The sequence below is a fragment of the Aphelocoma coerulescens genome, unplaced genomic scaffold, assembly GCF_041296385.1.
Source record: "Aphelocoma coerulescens isolate FSJ_1873_10779 unplaced genomic scaffold, UR_Acoe_1.0 HiC_scaffold_336, whole genome shotgun sequence".
Classification (NCBI taxonomy): Eukaryota; Metazoa; Chordata; class Aves; order Passeriformes; family Corvidae; genus Aphelocoma; species Aphelocoma coerulescens.
In genome coordinates, this window is record NW_027183679.1 from 11396 (window position 1) to 30996 (window position 19601).

The 19601-nt window shown below is 56.9% G+C and overlaps 1 protein-coding gene and 2 long non-coding RNA genes across 5 annotated transcripts; 2 read left to right on the plus strand and 1 right to left on the minus strand.

Moving 5' to 3' along the window:
* The first annotated feature begins 2399 nt into the window (after positions 1 to 2399).
* On the plus strand, positions 2400 to 8001 carry LOC138101556 (uncharacterized). 3 transcript variants are annotated; one of them, XR_011147192.1, is made up of 4 exons: positions 2400 to 2478; positions 4383 to 4477; positions 5606 to 5676; positions 7926 to 8001. It is a non-coding gene; the product is annotated as an uncharacterized lncRNA (long non-coding RNA). The 3 variants fall into 3 exon arrangements; XR_011147193.1 differs by having other exon boundaries at positions 2431 to 2478; positions 4322 to 4477; XR_011147194.1 differs by having other exon boundaries at positions 2431 to 2478; positions 4343 to 4477.
* A 1464-nt stretch (positions 8002 to 9465) lies between these two features.
* CRB3 (crumbs cell polarity complex component 3) lies at positions 9466 to 11817 on the plus strand. The gene is made up of 2 exons (XM_068999331.1): positions 9466 to 9477; positions 9665 to 11817. The coding sequence occupies exons 1-2, from the start codon at positions 9466 to 9468 to the stop codon at positions 9875 to 9877; spliced, it is 225 nt and encodes a 74-aa protein (XP_068855432.1). The 3' UTR covers positions 9878 to 11817.
* A 2927-nt stretch (positions 11818 to 14744) lies between these two features.
* Positions 14745 to 15714, minus strand: LOC138101553 (uncharacterized). The gene is made up of 2 exons (XR_011147188.1): positions 15638 to 15714; positions 14745 to 15039 (listed from the first exon to the last, which is right to left on the minus strand). It is a non-coding gene; the product is annotated as an uncharacterized lncRNA (long non-coding RNA).
* Positions 15715 to 19601: the final 3887 nt, after the last annotated feature.

The window sequence follows — 19601 nt, forward strand, 5'->3', positions numbered from 1 at the left end:
ACCCTAAAAATGGGAGGAGAAAATGGGGAAAGAACCCCAAAAATGGGAGCCCAAAAATGGGGAAAGAACCCCAAAAATGGGAGCCCAAAAATGGGGAAATTCCCCTAAAAAAGGGAGGAGAAAATGGGGGAAGAACCCCAAAAATGGAAGCCTGAAAATGGGGAAAAGCACCCAAAAATGGGAGCCCAAAAATGGGGAAAAGGCCCCAAAAATGGGAGGCCAAAAAAGGGGAAATGCCCCCAAAAATGGGAGCCCTAAAATAGGAAAGAACCCCAAAAATGGGGAAAGAACCCCCAAAAATGGGAGCCCAAAAATGGGGAAAGAACCCCAAAAATGGGGGCCCAAAAATGGGGAAATCTCCCCAAAAAAAGGATCCTAAAAATGGGAAAGAACCCCCAAAAATGGGAGCCCAAAAATGGGGAAAGCAACCCCAAAAATGGAGGCCCAAAATGGGGAAAGAACCCCCCAAAAAAATCCTAAAAATGGGAAATTCCCCCAAAAATGGGAGCCCAAAAATGGGGAAATTCCCCTAAAAATGGGACCCCAAAAATGGGGAAATTCCCCCCAAAAAGGGATCCGGTTTTGGGGTCCCTTTTTAGGGTCCCGGTTTTGGGGTCTCGTTTTTGGGGTCCCTTTTTTGGGGGGATTTCCCCATATTTTGGGGTCCCTTTTTTGGGGCGATTTTCCCATTTTTGGGGCAATTTTCCCATTTTTGGGGTCCCATTTTGGGGGGATTTCCCCATTTTTGGGCTCTCATTTTGGGGTCCCCTTTTAGTACCCGATTTTAGGGGGTGGCCTCAGATTTCGGGGTCATTTTTGGGGCGATTTTCCCATTTTTGGCCTCCCTTTTTGGGGCGATTTCCCCACTTTTGGCCTCCCTTTTTTGGGGCGATTTTCCCATTTTGGGGGCGATTTTCCCATTTTTGGGGCGATTTCCCCACTTTTGGGCTCTCATTTTGGGGCCCCCCTTTCAGAACCCGATTTTGGGGGGTGGCCTCGGATTTCGGGGTCCCTTTTTGGGGCGATTTTCCCATTTTTGGGCTCCCTTTTTTGGAGGGATTGTCCCATTTTTTGGGGTCCCATTCTGGGGGTGATTTTCCCATTTTTGGGCCCCCTTTTTGGGGAGATTTTCCCATTTTTGGGGGGGATTTTCCCTTTTATGGGCTCCCTTTTTGGGGCAATTTCCCCACTTTTGGGCTCTCATTTTGGGGTCCCCTTTTAGTACCCGATTTTAGGGGGTGGCCTCAGATTTCGGGGTCATTTTTGGGGCGATTTTCCCATTTTTGGCCTCCCTTTTTGGGGCGATTTTCCCATTTTTGGGGCGATTTCCCCACTTTTGGCCTCCCTTTTTTGGGGCGATTTTCCCATTTTGGGGGCGATTTTCCCATTTTTGGGGCGATTTCCCCACTTTTGGGCTCTCATTTTGGGGCCCCCTTTCAGAACCCGATTTTGGGGGGTGGCCTCGGATTTCGGGGTCCCTTTTTGGGGCGATTTTCCCATTTTTGGGCTCCCTTTTTTGGAGGGATTGTCCCATTTTTTGGGGTCCCATTCTGGGGGTGATTTTCCCATTTTTGGGGGGGATTTTCCCTTTTATGGGCTCCCTTTTTGGGGCAATTTCCCCATTTTTGGGCTCCCATTTTGGGGTCCCCTTTTAGTACCCGATTTTAGGGGGTGGCCTCAGATTTCGGGGTCATTTTTGGGGCGATTTTCCCATTTTTGGGCTCCCTTTTTTGGAGGGATTGTCCCATTTTTTGGGGTCCCATTCTGGGGGTGATTTTCCCATTTTTGGGCTCCCTTTTTGCGGGGATTTTCCCATTTTGGGGGGGATTTTCCCATTTTGGGGGGGATTTTCCCATTTTGGGGGGATTTTCCCTTTTATGGGATCCCATTTTGGGGCAATTTCCCCATTTTTGGGCTCTCATTTTGGGGCCCCCTTTCAGAACCCGATTTTAGGGGGTGGCCTCGGATTTCGGGGTCATTTTTGGGGCGATTTTCCCATTTTTGGCCTCCCTTTTTGGGGCGATTTCCCCACTTTTGGCCTCCCTTTTTTGGGGCGATTTTCCCATTTTGGGGGCGATTTTCCCATTTTTGGGGCGATTTCCCTATTTTTGGGCTCTCATTTTGGGGCCCCCCCTTTCAGAACCCGATTTTGGGGGGTGGCCTCGGATTTCGGGGTCATTTTTGGGGCGATTTTCCCCGATTTTGGGGGGGTTGGGAGCCGCTCTTTCCTCCTCGCGCATGCGCGCGGGGGGGGTGAGGGAGGGGCGGTGCTTAACGATGACGTCACCTCTACCCTTAGGGGGCGTGGCTTCCACAAAAAGGGGCGTGGCTTGGGGGTCGCCGAAGCCCCGCCCCCTTTCCAGGTGTGGGCGTGGCCTGGCGCCAGGTACGGGGTGGGCGTGGCCCCGCCGGGGTCACGTGACCGGGGGGGCGGGGCCACGGGAGCGGCCCCGGAACGACGGGAACGGAACGGGACAGGTGAGGGGGGGGAGGGGAAGGGGAGGGGTCCTGGGGGTCTCGAGGGGGGTCCCGAGGGTCCCGGGGGGGGTCTCTGGGGAACTGGGGAGGGGTCCCGGGGGGGAATTTTGGGCTCCGCGGGGGGGGTTGGGTGGGTCCCGGGTGTGGCCGGGGGGGTCCCGGGGGGGATTTGGGGGGATTTTGGGGGGATTTTGAGGGGTCCCAGGGGGGATTTGGGGGGATTTGGGGGGTCCCGAGGGGGAGTTTGGGGGATTTGGAGGGAATTTGGGGGACTTGGGGGGAGTTTGGGGGATTTGGGGGGATTTTGGGGGGTCCCAGGGGGAATTTTGGGGGATTTGGAGGTGTCCCGGGGGGAGTTTGGGGGACTTGGGGGGAGTTTGGGGGATTTGGGGGGAGTTTGGGGGATTTGGGGGGATTTTGAGGGGTCCCAGGGGGGATTTTGGGGGATTTGGGGGGGTCCTGGGCGGATTTAGGGGATTTTGGGGGAGATTTGGGGGGGGATTTGGGGGGATTTGAGGGGGTTTGAGGGGGTCTCAGGTGAGTTTGGGGGGTCCCGGGGTGGAATTTGGGGGATTTGGGGGACTTGGGGGGAGTTTGGGGAATTTCGGGGGGTGCCGGGGGGGAGTTTGGGGGGGTTTGAGGGGGTCTCAGGTGAGTTTGGGGGGTCTTGGGGCGAATTTGGGGGATTTGGGGGGAATTTGGGGGACTTGGGGGGAGTTTGGGGGATTTGTGGGGGTCCCGGGGGGGATTTTGGGGGATTGGGGGGATTTTGGGGGGAGTTTGGGAGGGTCCCGGGGGGATTTGGGGGATTTTGGGGGGATTTGGGGGGGGTTTGGGGGGATTTGAGGGGAATTGGGGGGTCCTGGGGGGGATTTTGGGGGATTTAGAGGGATTTTGGGGGGTCTCAGGGGGGATTTTGGGGGATTTGGAGGGATCCCGGGGGGAGTTTGGGGGATTTGGGGGGATTTTGGAGGGTCCCAGGGGGGATTTGGGGGGGTTTGAGGGGGTCTCAGGTGAGTTTGGGGGGTCCCGCGGTGGAATTTGGGGGATTTGGGGGGATTTGGGGGGACTCGGGGGGAGTTTGGGGGATTTGGAGGGGTCTTGGGGGGGATTTTGGGGGATTGGGGGGAATTTGGGGGGAGTTTGGGGGGGTCCCGGGGGGATTTGGGGGATTTTTGGGGGATTGGGGGGGGTTTTGGGGCATTTGGGGGGTCCCGGGGGGGTTTGGGGGGATTTGGGGGGGTCTCAGGTGAGTTTGGGGGGTCCCGGGGGGGATTTGGGGGGGTCCCAGGTGGATCTGGGAGGATCCTGGGTGTGGCCAGGGGGGATTTGGGGGTCCCCAGGTGTGTTTGGGGGGGGTTGGGGGGTCCCGGGGGAGTTTTGGGGGGGTTTCGGGGGTGTCCCAGGTGCATTTTGGGGTCCCCCAGGTGCATTTTGGGGTCCCCAGGTTCATTTTGAGCCCCGCAGGTGCATTTTGGGGTCCCCCAGATGAATTTTAACCCCCCCAGGTGCATTTTGGGGTCCCCCAGGTTCATTTTGAGCCCCCCCAGGTGCATTTTGGGGTTCCCCAGGTGCATTTTTAGCCCCCCCAAGTGCATTTTGGGGTCCCCCAGATGAATTTTAACCCCCCCAGGTTCATTTTGGGGTCCCCCAGGTTCATTTTGGGGTCCCCCAGGTGGATTTTAACCCCCCCCAGGTACATTTTGGGGCCCCCCAGGTTCATTTTGAGCCCCCCCAGGTGCATTTTGAGCCCCCCCAGGTGCATTTTGAGCCCCCCCAGGTGCATTTTGGGGTCCCCCAGGTGCATTTTGAGCCCCCCCAGGTGCATTTTGGGGTCCCCCAGGTGGACTTTGGGGTCCCCCAGGTGCATTTGGGGGTCCCTGACCGTGTCCCCGCCGCCGCAGGACCCCCGGGGCCCCCCCAGGACCCCCCCCCATGGCCGGAGCCCCCCGGCTGGTCCTGGCCCTGGCCCTGCCCTGCCTCGCCCTGGCCCAGAGCGGTACCAAAGGGATTTGGGGGGGTCCTGGGGGGATTTGGGGGGGTCCTGAGGGGGATTTGGGGGGGTCCTGAGGGGATTTGGGGGGGTCCTGAGAGGGATTTGGGGGGGTCCTGGGGGGTTTGGGGGGATTTGGGGGGGTCCTGGGGGATTTGGGGGGGCCTGGGAGGGTCCCAAGGGGGGTTTGGGGGGGGTCTGGAGGAGATTTGGGGGGGTCCTGAGGGGGATTTGGGGGGCCCTGGGGGGATTTGGGGGGGTCCTGAGGGGATTTGGGGGGCCCTGGGGGGATTTGGGGGGGTCCTGAGAGGGATTTGGGGGGGCCTGGGGGGATTTGGGGGGGTCCTGAGAGGGATTTGGGGGGGCCTGGGGGGATTTGGGGGGTCCTGGGAGGGTCCCAAGGGGGGTTTGGGGGGTCCTGGGGGGATTTGGGGGGTCCTGGGAGGGTCCCAAGGGGGGTTTGGGGGGGTCCTGAGGGGGATTTGGGGGGCCCTGGGGGGATTTGGGGGGGTCCTGAGGGGATTTGGGGGGGCCTGGGGGGATTTGGGGGGTCCTGGGAGGGTCCCAAGGGGGGTTTGGGGGGTCCTGGGGGGATTTGGGGGGACCTGGGAGGGTCCCAAGGGGGGTTTGGGGGGGTCTGGAGGAGATTTGGGGGGGTCCTGGGGGATTTGGGGGGTCCTGGGGGGATTTGGGGGGTCCTGGGAGGGTCCCAAGGGGGGCTTGGGGGGTCCTGAGGGGGATTTGGGGGGTCCTGGGAGGGTCCGGGGGGGATTTGGGGGGGTCCTGGGGGGTTTGGGGGGGTCTCAGAGGGTCCCAAAGGGATTTGGGGGGGTCCTGGGGGGATTTGGGGGGTCCTGGGGGGGTCCTGAGGGGGATTTGGGGGGCCCTGGGGGATTTGGGGGGTCCTGGGAGGGTCCCAAGGGGGGTTTGGGGGGGTCCTGAGGGGGATTTGGGGGGGTCCTGAGGGGGATTTGGGGGGGTCTCAGAGGGTCCTGAGTGGGGTTTGGGGGATCCTGTGGGGATTTGGGGGGTCCCAAAGGGATTTGGGGGGGTCCTGGGGGGGTTTGGGGGTGATCCCGGCGGTTTTTGGGGGGTCCCGAACACCCCGTGACCCCCCCCGTGCCCCCTCCCCAGCGTCTCCCAGTGTGACCAGTAACGGCACCAGTAACGGCACCACCCCCCATGGCGGCGGGGGGGGGCTCTCGGTCAGTGGGGGGGGGGAGATTTGGGGGGGATTTGGGGGTCCCTGGGAGGATTTGGGGGTCCCTGGGAGGGTTTGGGGGGGATTTGGGAGAATTTGGGGGTCCCTGGGGGTCTTTGGGGGGGATTTGGGGGTCCCTGGGGGGAATTTGGGGGTCCCTGGGAGGATTTGGGGGGGATTTTGGGGGTCCCTGGGAGGATTTGGGGGGATTTGGGGGTCCCTGGGAGGATTTGGGGGTCCCTGGGAGGATTTGGGGGGGATTTCGGGGGTCTCTGGGAGGATTTGGGGGGATTTGGGGGTCCCTGGGAGGATTTGGGGGTCCCTGGGAGGATTTGGGGGGGATTTCGGGGGTCTCTGGGAGGATTTGGGGGGATTTGGGGGTCCCTGGGAGGATTTGGGGGTCCCTGGGAGGATTTGGGGGGGATTTCGGGGGTCTCTGGGAGGATTTGGGGGGGATTTCGGGGGTCCCTGGGAGGGTTTGGGGGGGATTTGGGGGGGACTTGAGGGTCCCTGGGGGTCTTTGGGGGGGGATTTTGGGGGTCCCTGGGAGGATTTAGGGGGATTTGGGGGGGGATTTGGGGATCCCTGGGAGGATTTGGGGGAATTTGGGGGTCCCTGGGAGGATTTGGGGGGGATTTGGGGGGGGACTTGGGGGTCCCTGGGGGTCTTGGGGGGGGGATTTTGGGGGTCCCTGGGAGGATTTGGGGGGATTTGGGGGGGAATTTGGGGGTCCCTGGGAAGATTTGGGGGAATTTAGGGGTCCCAGTGAGGATTTGGGGGGGATTTGGGGGGGATTTGGGGGTCCCTGGGAGGATTTGGGGGGGATTTGGGGGGGAATTTGGGGGTCCCTGGGAGGATTTGGGGGGGGATTTGGGGGGGATTTGGGGGGGATTTGGGAGAATTTGGGGGTCCCTGGGAGGATTTGGGGGAATTTGGGGGGCATTTTGGGGTTTCCTGGGAGGATTTGGGGGGATTTGGGGGGGGATTTGGGGATCCCTGGGAGGATTTGGGGGAATTTGGGGGTCCCTGGGAGGATTTGGGGGGGATTTGGGGGGGGACTTGGGGGTCCCTGGGGGTCTTGGGGGAGGGATTTTGGGGGTCCCTGGGAGGATTTGGGGGGATTTGGGGGGGAATTTGGGGGTCCCTGGGAAGATTTGGGGGAATTTAGGGGTCCCAGTGAGGATTTGGGGGGGATTTGGGGGGGATTTGGGGGTCCCTGGGAGGATTTGGGGGGGGATTTGGGGGGGATTTGGGGGGGATTTGGGAGAATTTGGGGGTCCCTGGGAGGATTTGGGGGAATTTGGGGGGCATTTTGGGGTTTCCTGGGAGGATTTGGGGGGATTTGGGGGGGGATTTGGGGGTCCCTGGGGGGGATTTGGGGGGATTTTGGGGGTCCCTGGGAGGATTTGGGGGGTCCCTGGGAGGATTTGGGGGGATTTTGGGGGTTCCTGGGGGTTTTGGGGGGGATTTTGGGGGTCCCTGGGAGGATTTAGGGGATCTTTGGGCGGGATTTTGGGGGTCCCTTGGGGGTCCCTGGGGGGGATTTGGGGGGGATTTTGGGGGTCCCTGGGTGATTTTTGGGCTTCTTTGAGGAGTTTTTGGGCTTCTTTGAGGGGTTTTTGGGGGTCCTTGGGGGCTTTTTGGGGTTTCTGGGGGGATTTTGGGGGTCCCTGTGTTTCCCCTGGGATTTTCGGGGTTTTTTGGGTGGTTTTTGGGGGTCCTTCAGGGGTTTTTGGGGGTTTCTGGGTGATTTTTGGGGTTCCTTGAGTGGTTTTTGGGGGTTTCTGGGTGGTTTTTTGGGGTTCCTTGAGGGGTTTTTTGGGGTCTTTGGGTGATTTGGGGGGTCCCTGAGAGGTTTCTGGGGTTGAGGGGTTTTTTGGGTGATTTTTGGGGTTTTTTGGGGTTCCTTGATGGGTTTTTGGGGTTTTTTGGGTGGTTTTGGGGTTCCTTGATGGGTTTTGGGGGTTTTTTGGGTGGTTTTTGGGGTTCTTTGATGGGTTTTTGGGGATTTTTGGGTGGTTTTGGGGTTCTTTGATGGGTTTTTGGGGTTTTTTGGGTGGTTTTTGGGGTTCCTTGATGGGTTTTTGGGGATTTCTGGGCGGTTTTTGGGGCTGTTTCGGGGGATTTCTGGCGGAGAAAACCGTAGGAATTTCAGGATTTTTGGGGGATTTTTGGGGGATTTTTTCGGGATTTCAGGATTCCAGGATTTTTGGGTTTAATTTCGGGGTCCCCCCCTAAATTTTCTCCCCGCAGCCCGCGGGGGTCGTGGCTCTGTCGGTGCTTTTCGGGGGTCTGGGGGCGCTGGGCCTGCTGGGGCTGCTGGGGGGGGTCCCTGGAGGGATTTTGGGGGTCCTTGAGGGGTTTTTGGGGTTTTCTGGGTGGTTTTTGGGGTTCCTTGATGGGTTTTTGGGGTTTTTTGGGTGGTTTTGGGGGTTCCTTGGTGGGTTTTTGGGTTTTTTTGGGTGGTTTTGGGGTTCCTTGATGGGTTTTGGGGGTTTTTTGGGTGGTTTTGGGGTTCTTTGATGGGTTTTTGGGGTTTTTTGGGTGGTTTTGGGGGTTCCTTGATGGGTTTTTGGGGGTTTTTGGGTGGTTTTTGGGGTTCTTTGAGGGGTTTTTGGGGATTTCTGGGTGGTTTTTGGGGATTTCTGGGCGGTTTCGGGGGATTTTTGGCGGAGAAAACCGTGGGAATTTCGGGATTTTTGGGCGATTTTTTTCGGGATTTTTTTTGGGACCCCCTAAATTTCGGGGTCCCCCCCTAAATTTTCTCCCCGCAGCCCGCGGGGGTCGTGGCTCTGTCGGGGCTTTTCGGGGGTCTGGGGGCGCTGGGGCTGCTGGGGCTGCTGGGGGGGGGTCCCTGGAGGGATTTTGGGGGTCCTTGAGGGGTTTTTGGGGTTTCTGGGTGGTTTTTGGGGTTTCTGGGCGATTTTTGGGGTTCCTTGAGTGGTTTTTGGGGGTTTCTGGGTGGTTTTTGGGGTTCCTTGAGGGTTTTTTTGGGTCTTTGGGTGATTTGGGGGGTCCCTGAGAGGTTTCTGGGGTTGAGGGGTTTTTGGTGGTCCTTGGGTGGTTTTTGGGGTTTTTTTGGGTGGTTTTGGGGTTCTTTGATGGGTTTTTGGGGATTTCTGGGTGGTTTTTGGGGTTCTTTGATGGGTTTTTGGGTTTTTTTGGGTGGTTTTGGGGGTTCCTTGATGGGTTTTTGGGGTTTTTTGGGTGGTTTTGGGGGTTCCTTGATGGGTTTTTGGGGTTTTTTGGGTGGTTTTGGGGTTCTTTGAGGGGTTTTTGGGGATTTCTGGGTGGTTTTTGGGGATTTCTGGGCGGTTTCGGGGGATTTTTGGCAGAGAAAACCGTGGGAATTTCGGGATTTTTGGGGGGATTTTTTCGGTCTTCCTGGGGATTTTTTGGGATCCCCTAAATTTCGGGGTCCCCCCCTAAATTTTCTCCCCGCAGCCCGCGGGGGTCGTGGCTCTGTCGGGGCTTTTCGGGGGTCTGGGGGTGCTGGGCCTGCTGGGGCTGCTGGGGGGGGTCCCTGGAGGGATTTTGGGGGTCCTTGAGGGGTTTTTGGGGGTCCCTGGGCGATTTTTGGGGTTCCCTTGGTGGTTTTTGGGGTCCCTGGGTGATTTTTGGGGTTCTTTGAGTGGTTTTTGGGGGTTTCTGGGTGGTTTTTTGGGGTTCCTTGAGGGGTTTTTTTGGGTCTTTGGGTGATTTGGGGGGTCCCTGAGAGGTTTCTGGGGTTGAGGGGTTTTTGGTGGTCCTTGGGTGGTTTTGGGGGTTTTTTGGGTGGTTTTGGGGTTCTTTGATGGGTTTTTGGGTTTTTTTGGGTGGTTTTTGGGGTTCTTTGATGGGTTTTTGGGGATTTCTGGGTGGTTTTTGGGGCTGTTTCGGGGGATTTCTGGTGGAGAAAACCATGGGAATTTCGGGATTTTTGGGCGATTTTTTTCGGGATTTTTTTTGGAGTTTCAGAATTTTTTGGGATCCCCTAAATTTTCTCCCCGCAGCCCGCGGGGGTCGTGGCTCTGTCGGTGCTTTTCGGGGGTCTGGGGGCGCTGGGGCTGCTGGGGCTGCTGCTGGCGGCGGCGCTGAGGCTGCGCGAGAAGCGCCGCACCGAGGGCTCCTACAGACCCAGCCGCGAGGAGCTGGGGGGGGGCGCGCGGGGACCCCCGCCCGGACCCCCCCCACTGCGCCTGCCCCCCGAGGAGAGGCTCATCTGAGACCCCTCCCCAAAATTTGGGGCCCATCCGAGACCCCCCTCCCCAAAAATCGGGGTGGTTTTGGAGTCCCGTTGGATTGTGGGAGTTGGTTTTGGGGCGGATTTGGGGGGTCCTGGAGGGGTCAGACCCCCCCGGACCCCCCCAATTTGAGGAGAGGCTCGTCTGGGACCCCTCCCCAAAATTTGGGGCCCATCTGAGACCCCCTCCCCAAAAATCGGGGTGGTTTTGGAGTCCCGTTGGATTGTGGGAGTTGGTTTTGGGGGGGGTTTTGGGGCGGATTTGGGGGGTCCTGGAGGGGTCGGACCCCCCCCAATTTGAAGAGAGGCTCGCCTGAGACCCCTCCCCAAAATTTGGGGCCCATCTGAGACCCCCCCCCCCCCAAAAATCGGGGTGGTTTTGGAGTCCCGTTGGATTGTGGGAGTTGGTTTGGGGGGGATTTTGGGGGGGTTTGGGGCGGATTTGGGGGGTCCTGGAGGGGTCGGACCCCCCCCAATTTGAGGAGAGGCTCGTCTGGGACCCCTCCCCAAAATTTGGGGCCCATCTGAGACCCCCTCCCCAAAAATCGGGGTGGTTTTGGAGTTCCGTTGGATTGTGGGAGTTGGTTTGGGGGGAATTTTGGGGGGGGTTTGGGGCGGATTTGGGGGGTCCTGGAGGGGTCAGACACCCCCTGGACCCCCCTAATTTGAAGAGAGGCTCATCTGAGACCCCTCCCCAAAGTTTGGGGCCCATCTGAGACCCCCTCCCCAAAATTTGGGGCCCATCTGAGACCCCCCCCCCCCAAAAATCGGGGTGGTTTTGGAGTCCCGTTGGATTGTGGGAGTTGGTTTGGGGGGGATTTTGGGGGGGTTTGGGGCGGATTTGGGGGGTCCTGGAGGGGTCAGACCCCCCCTGGACCCCCCCCAATTTGAGGAGAGGCTCGTCTGGGACCCCTCCCCAAATTCGGCGTCGTCCCGAGACCCCCCCCCCCAAAAATCGGGGTGGTTTTGGACTCGCTCTGGACTCTGGGAGTTGGTTTGGGAGGGTTTGAGGCGGATTTGGGGGGTCCTGGAGGGGTCGGACCCCCCCCAATTTGAGGAGAGGCTCGTCTGGGACCCCTCCCCAAAATTTGGGGCCCATCTGAGACCCCCTCCCCCAAAATTTGGGGCCCATCTGAGACCCCCTCCCCAAAAATCGGGGTGGTTTTGGAGTCCCGTTGGATTGTGGGAGTTGGTTTTGGGGGGGGTTTTGGGGCGGATTTGGGGGGTCCTGGAGGGGTCGGACCCCCCCCAATTTGAAGAGAGGCTCGCCTGAGACCCCTCCCCAAAATTTGGGGCTCATCTGAGACCCCTCCCCCAAAATTTGGGGCCCATCTGAGACCCCCCCCCAAAAATCGGGGTGGTTTTGGAGTCCCGTTGGATTGTGGGAGTTGGTTTAGGGGGGATTTTGGGGGGGGTTTGGGGCGGATTTGGGGGGTCCTGGAGGGGTCAGACCCCCCCCAATTTGAAGAGAGGCTCGCCTGAGACCCCTCCCCAAAATTTGGGGCCCATCCGAGGCCCCCTCCCCCCAAAATTTGGGGTCATTTGAGACCCCCCCCAGACCATTTTTGGGGGTCCTGGTGGGGGGGTCCAGGAGGGGTCAGGCCCCCCCCAATTTGAAGAGAGGCTCATCTGAGACCCCTCCCCAAAATTTGGGGCCCATCCGAGACCCCCTCCCCAAAATTTGGGGCCCATCCGAGACCCCCTCCCCCCAAAATTTGGGGCCCATCCGAGACCCCCTCCCCCCAAAATTTGGGGTCATTTGAGACCCCCCCCCCAGACCATTTTGGGGGGGTCCAGGAGGGGTGGGACCCCCCCCAATTTGAGGAAGGACCCCTCCCCAATTTTGGGATCGGCTGCGACCCCCCCCCCCAAAAAATTTGGGGTCCTCCCCCCCTCCCCAAAAGGGACTCGGTTGATGCCCCTCCCCCCCCCAAAAAAAGGGGTCCCTGGGGGGTTTTTGGGGGTCCCGGGGGGTTTTTGGGGGTCCCTGGGGGGGTTTTTGGGGGGGGGGGTCCCTTGCCCGAGGCCCCCCCCCCGCGGGGTGGGGGAGGGGCGCGGCTCAAAGTTTATTTTTGAAATAAAAAAGAATCAAAATTAAAAATTTTTGGGGAAAAAAAAAAAATCCTCAAAAAAAACCCCTCGGGATTTGGAATTCGCCCCAAAAATCCCGGGAATTCAGCCCAAAATCCTGGGAATTCAGCCCAAAAATGTCCTAGAGCCCCAAAATCCCCTAAATTCGTCCCAAAATCCCAGGAATTCACCCCAAAATCCCGGGAATTCCGCCCAAAAATGCCCTAGAGCCCCAAAATCCCCAGAATTCAGCCCCAAAATCCCTGGAATTCACCCCAAAAATGTCCTGGAGCCCCAAAATCCCTGGAATTCACCCCAAAAACCCGGGAATTCCCCCCAAAATCCCCCGAATTCAGCCCCAAAATCCCAGGAATTCACCCCAAAAACGTCCTGGAACCCCCAAAATCCCTGGAATTTCCCCAAAATCCCCCAAATTCCCCCCAAAATCCCAGGAATTTCCCCCAAAATCCCCCCAAAATCCCCTGAATTCACCCCAAATCCCAGGAATTCACCCCAAAATCCCCCAAATTTCCCCCTAAAATCCCCCGAATTCAGCCCCAAAATCCCAGGAATTCACCCCAAAAACGTCCTGGAACCCCCAAAATCCCTGGAATTTCCCCAAAATCCCCCAAATTCCCCCCAAAATCCCAGGAATTTCCCCCAAAATCCCCCCAAAATCCCCTGAATTCACCCCAAATCCCAGGAATTCACCCCAAAATCCCCCAAATTTCCCCCTAAAATCCCCCGAATTCAGCCCCAAAATCCCAGGAATTCACCCCAAAAACGTCCTGGAACCCCCAAAATCCCTGGAATTTCCCCAAAACCCCCAAATTCCCCCAAAATCCCCTGAATTCCCCCCAAAATCCCAGGAATTCAGCCCAAATCCCGGGAATTCACCCAAAAACATCCTGGACCCCCCAAAATCCCTGGAATTCACCCCAAAAACATCCTAAAGCCCCAAAATCCCCTAAATTCGTCCCAAAATCCCAGGAAATCACCCCAAAATCCCGGGAATTCCACCCAAAAATGTCCTAGAGCCCCAAAATCCCCGGAATTCGCCCCAAAAATCCCAGGAATTCAGCCCAAAATCCTGGGAATTTGCCCCAAAATCCCTCCTGGGTCCCCAAATCGCAGGAATTCCCCCCAAAATCCCTGGAATTCACCCCAAAAATGTCCTGGACCCCCAAAATCCCTGGAATTCACCCCAAAAACCCGGGAATTCCCCCCAAAATCCCCCGAATTCAGCCCCAAAATCCCAGGAATTCACCCCAAATCCCGGGAATTCCCCCCCAAAATCCCTGGAATTCACCCCAAAAACGTCCTAAAGCCCCCAAATCCCCTAAATTCGTCCCAAAATCCCAGGAATTCACCCCAAAATCCCGGGAATTCAGCCCAAAATCCCAGGAATTCAGCCCAAAATCCTGGGAATTTGCCCCAAAATCCCTCCTGGGTCCCCAAATCCCAGGAATTCACCCCAAAATCCCAGGAATTTACCCCAAAAACGTCCTGGAACCCCCAAAATCCCTGGAATTTGCCCCAAAATCCCAGGAATTCACCCCAAAATCCCGGGAATTCACCCAAAAACATCCTGGATCCCCGAAATCCCTGGAATTTGCCCCAAAATCCCAGGAATTCACCCCAAAATCCTGAGAATTCACCCCAAAAATGCCCTGGAACCCCCCCAAATCTCAGGAATTTCCCAAAATCCCCCCAAAATCCCCCCAAAATCCCAGGAATTCAGCCCCAAAATCCCAGGAATTCAACCCAAAAACGTCCTGGACCCCCAAAATCCCAGGAATTCACCCCAAAACCCCCAAATTCATCCCAAAATCCCCCAAATTTCCCCCCAAAATCCCCCGAGTTCAGCCCCAAAATCCCAGGAATTCACCCCAAAAACGTCCTGGAACCCCCCAAATCTCAGGAATTTCCCCCAAATCCCCCAAATTCACCCCAAAATCCCAGGAATTCCCCCCAAAATCCCAGGAATTTCCCCCGAAATCCCCCAAATTTCCCCCCAAAATCCCAGAAATTTCCCCAAAATCCCAGGAATTCACCCCAAAAACGTCCTGGACCCCCAAAATCCCTGGAATTCACCCCAAAACCCCCAAATTCACCCCAAAATCCCGGGAATTCCCCCCAAAATCCCGGGAATTCCCCCCAAAATCCCAGAATTTCCCCAAAATCCCAGAATTTCCCCAAAATCCCAGGAATTCGCCCCAAACCCGGAGTCGCTTTCTCTTTATTGATCCCCCCGTGGGGTGGGGGAGGGGCGCGGGGTGGGGGAGGGGCGGCGGAAAAGCCCGAATTTTCCCGAAATTCCATCGAATTTCCCCAAAATTCCATCGATTTTCTCAAAATTCCATCGATTTTCCCAAAATTCCATCGATTTTTCCCAAAATTCCACCAAATTTCCCAAAATTCCACCAAATTTGCCTAAAATTCCATCAATTTTTCCCCCAAAATTCCATCGATTTTTCCCAAAATTCCCTCAAATTTCCCCAAAATTCCATCAATTTCCCCAAAATTCCATCGAATTTCCCCAAAATTCCTTCAGATTTCCCAAAATTCCACCAAATTTCCCCAAAATTCCATCGAATTTCCCCAAAATTCCATCGATTTTTCCCAAAATTCCACCAAATTTCCCAAAATTCCACCAAATTTGCCTAAAATTCCATCAATTTTTCCCCCAAAATTCCATCGATTTTCCCCAAAATTCCATCGATTTTTCCCAAAATTCCCTCAAATTTCCCCAAAATTCCATTGATTTTCTCAAAATTCCATCGATTTCCCCCAAAATTCCATCGAATTTCCCCAAAATTCCATCAATTTTCCCCAAAATTCCATCAAATTTCCCAAAATTCCATCGAATTTCCCCCAAAATTCCATCGATTTTCCCCAAAATTCCATCGAATTTCCCCAAAATTCCTTCGGATTTCCCAAAATTCCATCAATTTCCCCAAAAATTCCATCAATTTTCCCCAAAATTCCACAAATTTCCCCAAAATTCCATCGATTTTCCCAAAATTCCATCGATTTTCCCCAAAATTCCTTCGGATTTCCGGGAATTTTCGGCACCTGTGGGGGGAGGGGAGGGGGGAGGGGTCAGGGCTGGGCCCCTCGTGGGACTGGGAGGGGTTACTGGGGTTACTGGGAGGGGTTACTGGGGTTACTGGTGGGACTGGGAGGGGTTGCTGGTGTTACTGGGGTTACTGGGAGGGGTTACTGGGGTTACTGGTGGGACTGGGAGGGGTTACTGGGGTTACTGGGAGGGGTTGCTGGGGTTACTGGTGGGACTGGGAGGGGTTGCTGGTGTTACTGGGGTTACTGGGAGGGGTTACTGGGGTTACTGGTGGGACTGGGAGGGGTTACTGGGGTTACTGGGAGGGGTTGCTGGGGTTACTGGTGGGACTGGGAGGGGTTACTGGGGTTACTGGGAGGGGTTACTGGGGTTACTGGTGGGACTGGGAGGGGTTACTGGGGTTACTGGGAGGGGTTACTGGGGTTACTGGTGGGACTGGGAGGGGTTACTGGGGTTACTGGGAGGGGTTACTGGGGTTACTGGTGTGACTGGGAGCGGTTACTGGGGTTACTGGGGTTACTGGTGGCACTGGGAGGCTCTGGCCCGGCTGTTACTGGTGTTACTGGTGTTACTGGTGGGACTGGGATAGCTCACCTGGGGGTTACTGGTGTTACTGGTGGGACTGGGAGGCTCTGGCCCGGCTGTTACTGGTGTTACTGGTGTTACTGGTGGGACTGGGATAGCTCACCTGGGGGTTACTGGTGTTACTGGTGGGACTGGGAGGCTCTGGCCCGGCTGTTACTGGTGTTACTGGTGTTACTGGTGGGACTGGGATAGCTCACCTGGGGGTTACTGGTGGGACTGGTGGGACTGGGAGGCTCTGGCCCGGCTGTTACTGGTGTTACTGGTGTTACTGGTGGGACTGGGCTAGCTCACCTGGGGGTTACTGGTGGGACTGGTGGGACTGGGAGGCTCTGGCCCGGCTGTTACTGGTGTTACTGGTGGGACTGGGATAGCTCACCTGGGGGTTACTGGTGTTACTGGTGGGACTGGGAGGCTCTGGCCCGGCTGTTACTGGTGTTACTGGTGTTACTGGTGTTACTGGTGGGACTGGGATAGCTCACCTGGGGGTTACTGGTGTTACTGGTGGGACTGGGAGGCTCTGGCCCGGCTGTTACTGGTGTTACTGGTGTTACTGGTGTTACTGGTGGGACTGGGATAGCTCACCTGGGGGTTACTGGTGTTACTGGTGGGACTGGGAGGCTCTGGCCCGGCTGTTACTGGTGTTACTGGTGTTACTGGTGGGACTGGGATAGCTCACCTGGGGGTTACTGGTGGGACTGGTGGGACTGGGAGGCTCTGGCCCGGCTGTTACTGGTTTGTTACTGGTGTTACTGGTGGGACTGGGATAGCTCACCTGGGGGTTACTGGTGTTACTGGTGGGACTGGGAGGCTCTGGCCCGGCTGTTACTGGTGTTACTGGTGTTACTGGTGTTACTGGTGGGACTGGGATAGCTCACCTGGGGGTTACTGGTGTTACTGGTGGCACTGGGATGCTCTGGCCCGGCTGTTACTGGTGTTACTGGTGTTACTGGTGGGACTGGGATAGCTCACCTGGGGGTTACTGGTGTTACTGGTGGGACTGGGAGGCTCTGGCCCGGCTGTTACTGGTGTTACTGGTGTTACTGGTGTTACTGGTGGGACTGGGATAGCTCACCTGGGGGTTACTGGTGTTACTGGTGGGACTGGGAGGCTCTGGCCCGGCTGTTACTGGTGTTACTGGTGTTACTGGTGTTACTGGTGGGACTGGGATAGCTCACCTGGGGGTTACTGGTGTTACTGGTGGGACTGGGAGGCTCTGGCCCGGCTGTTACTGGTGTTACTGGTGTTACTGGTGGGACTGGGATAGCTCACCTGGGGGTTACTGGTGGGACTGGTGGGACTGGGAGGCTCTGGCCCGGCTGTTACTGGTTTGTTACTGGTGTTACTGGTGGGACTGGGATAGCTCACCTGGGGGTTACTGGTGTTACTGGTGGGACTGGGAGGCTCTGGCCCGGCTGTTACTGGTGTTACTGGTGTTACTGGTGTTACTGGTGTTACTGGTGGGACTGGGATAGCTCACCTGGGGGTTACTGGTGTTACTGGTGGCACTGGGATGCTCTGGCCCGGCTGTTACTGGTGTTACTGGTGTTACTGGTGGGACTGGGATAGCTCACCTGGGGGTTACTGGTGTTACTGGTGGGACTGGGAGGCTCTGGCCCGGCTGTTACTGGTGTTACTGGTGTTACTGGTGTTACTGGTGGGACTGGGATAGCTCACCTGGGGGTTACTGGTGTTACTGGTGGGACTGGGAGGCTCTGGCCCGGCTGTTACTGGTGTTACTGGTGTTACTGGTGGGACTGGGATAGCTCACCTGGGGGTTACTGGTGTTACTGGTGGGACTGGGATAGCTCACCTGGGGGTTACTGGTGGGACTGGTGGGACTGGGAGGCTCTGGCCCGGCTGTTACTGGTTTGTTACTGGTGTTACTGGTGGGACTGGGATAGCTCACCTGGGGGTTACTGGTGTTACTGGTGGGACTGGGAGGCTCTGGCCCGGCTGTTACTGGTGTTACTGGTGTTACTGGTGGGACTGGGATAGCTCACCTGGGGGTTACTGGTGTTACTGGTGGGACTGGGAGGCTCTGGCCCGGCTGTTACTGGTTTGTTACTGGTGTTACTGGTGGGACTGGGATAGCTCACCTGGGGGTTACTGGTGGGACTGGTGGGACTGGGAGGCTCTGGCCCAGCTGTTACTGGTGTTACTGGTGTTACTGGTGGGACTGGGATAGCTCACCTGGGGGTTACTGGTGGGACTGGTGGGACTGGGAGGCTCTGGCCCGGCTGTTACTGGTGTTACTGGTGTTACTGGTGGGACTGGGATAGCTCACCTGGGGGTTACTGGTGTTACTGGTGGGACTGGGAGGCTCTGGCCCGGCTGTTACTGGTGTTACTGGTGTTACTGGTGTTACTGGTGGGACTGGGATAGCTCACCTGGGGGTTACTGGTGTTACTGGTGGGACTGGGAGGCTCTGGCCCGGCTGTTACTGGTGTTACTGGTGTTACTGGTGAACTCCGAGTAGGGCCGGGAGCGGGGGCACAGCAGGGACCGGTACCAGGCTCGGACCTGCAACGGGAACTGGTTTGAACTGGGAGCCCCCCAGTATGAACTGGAACCTTCCCAGTTTGGCCGGGAACCCTCCCAGTTTGAACTGGAACCTTCCCAGTTTGAACTGGAACCTTCCCAGTTTGGACTGGAACCCTCCCAGTTTGAACTGGAACCTTCCCAGTTTGAGATGAGGCCCTCCCAGTTTGGACGGGGACCCTCCCAGTTTGAACTGGGACCCTCCCAGTTTGGCTGGGAACCCTCCCAGTTTGAAACGGGAACTGGTTTGAACTGGGAATCTCCCAGTTTGGAATGGAACCCTCCCAGTTTGAACTGGAACCTTCCCAGTTTGAACTGGAACCTTCCCAGTTTGGACTGGAACCCTCCCAGTTTGAACTGGAACCTTCCCAGTTTGGCCTGGAACCTTCCCAGTTTGAACTGGAACCCTCCCAGTTTGGACTAGAACCTTCCCAGTTTGAACTGGAACCCTCCCAGTTTGGCCTAGGACCCTCCCAGTTTGAAACGGGAACTGGTTTGAACTGGGAACCTCCCAGTTTGGACTGGAACCCTCCCAGTTTGAACTGGAACCCTCCCAGTTTGAACTGGAATCCTCCCAGTTTGAACTGGAACCTTCCCAGTTTGAACTGGAACCTTCCCAGTTTGGCCTAGAACCCTCCCAGTTTGAACTGGAACCTTCCCAGTTTGGCCTAGAACCCTCCCAGTTTGGCCTAGAACCCTCCCAGTTTGAACTGGAACCCTCCCAGTTTGAACTGGGACCCTCCCCCTTCAACCAGGGACAGTTTTGGGGCCATTTTGGGGCCATTTTGGGGCAATTTTAGTGGAATTTGGGGTTTTTGAGTGGGGATTTTTGGGTTTTTGGGGTTTTTGGGTTTTTGGGGTTTTTGGGGTCCCCGAGTTGATTTTTGGGGTGAATTCAGGGGATTTCGGGTCCCTTGGGGTGCCCCACACAGTGGCACAGGAAGATGAGGAGCCCCTGGGCGATTTTTGGGGTATTTGAGTGGTTTTGGGGGGTTTTTGAGTGGGGTTTTTTGGGTTTTTGGGGTTTTTGAGTGGGGTTTTTTGGGTTTTTGGGGTTTTTAAGTGGGGATTTTTGGGTTTTTGGTGCTCCCCGAGGTGAATTTTGGGGCGAATTCGGGGGATTTCGGGTACCTTGGGGTGCCCCACGCAGTGGCACAGGAGGATGAAGAACCGGGGGTGGATTCTGGGGTCCCAGGCCAGATTTTGGGGCGATTTTGGGGTAATTTTGGGGTATTTTAGTGGGGTTTTTTGGGTTTTTGGGGTTTTTGAGTGGGGATTTTTGGGTTTTCGGGGTCCCCGAGTTGATTTTTGGGGTGAATTCGGGGGATTTCGGGTCCCTTGGGGTGCCCCACGCAGTGGCACAGGAGGATGAAGAACCGGGGGTGGATTTTGGGGCGATTTTTGGGGTATTTTAGTGGAATTTTGGGGGTTTTTG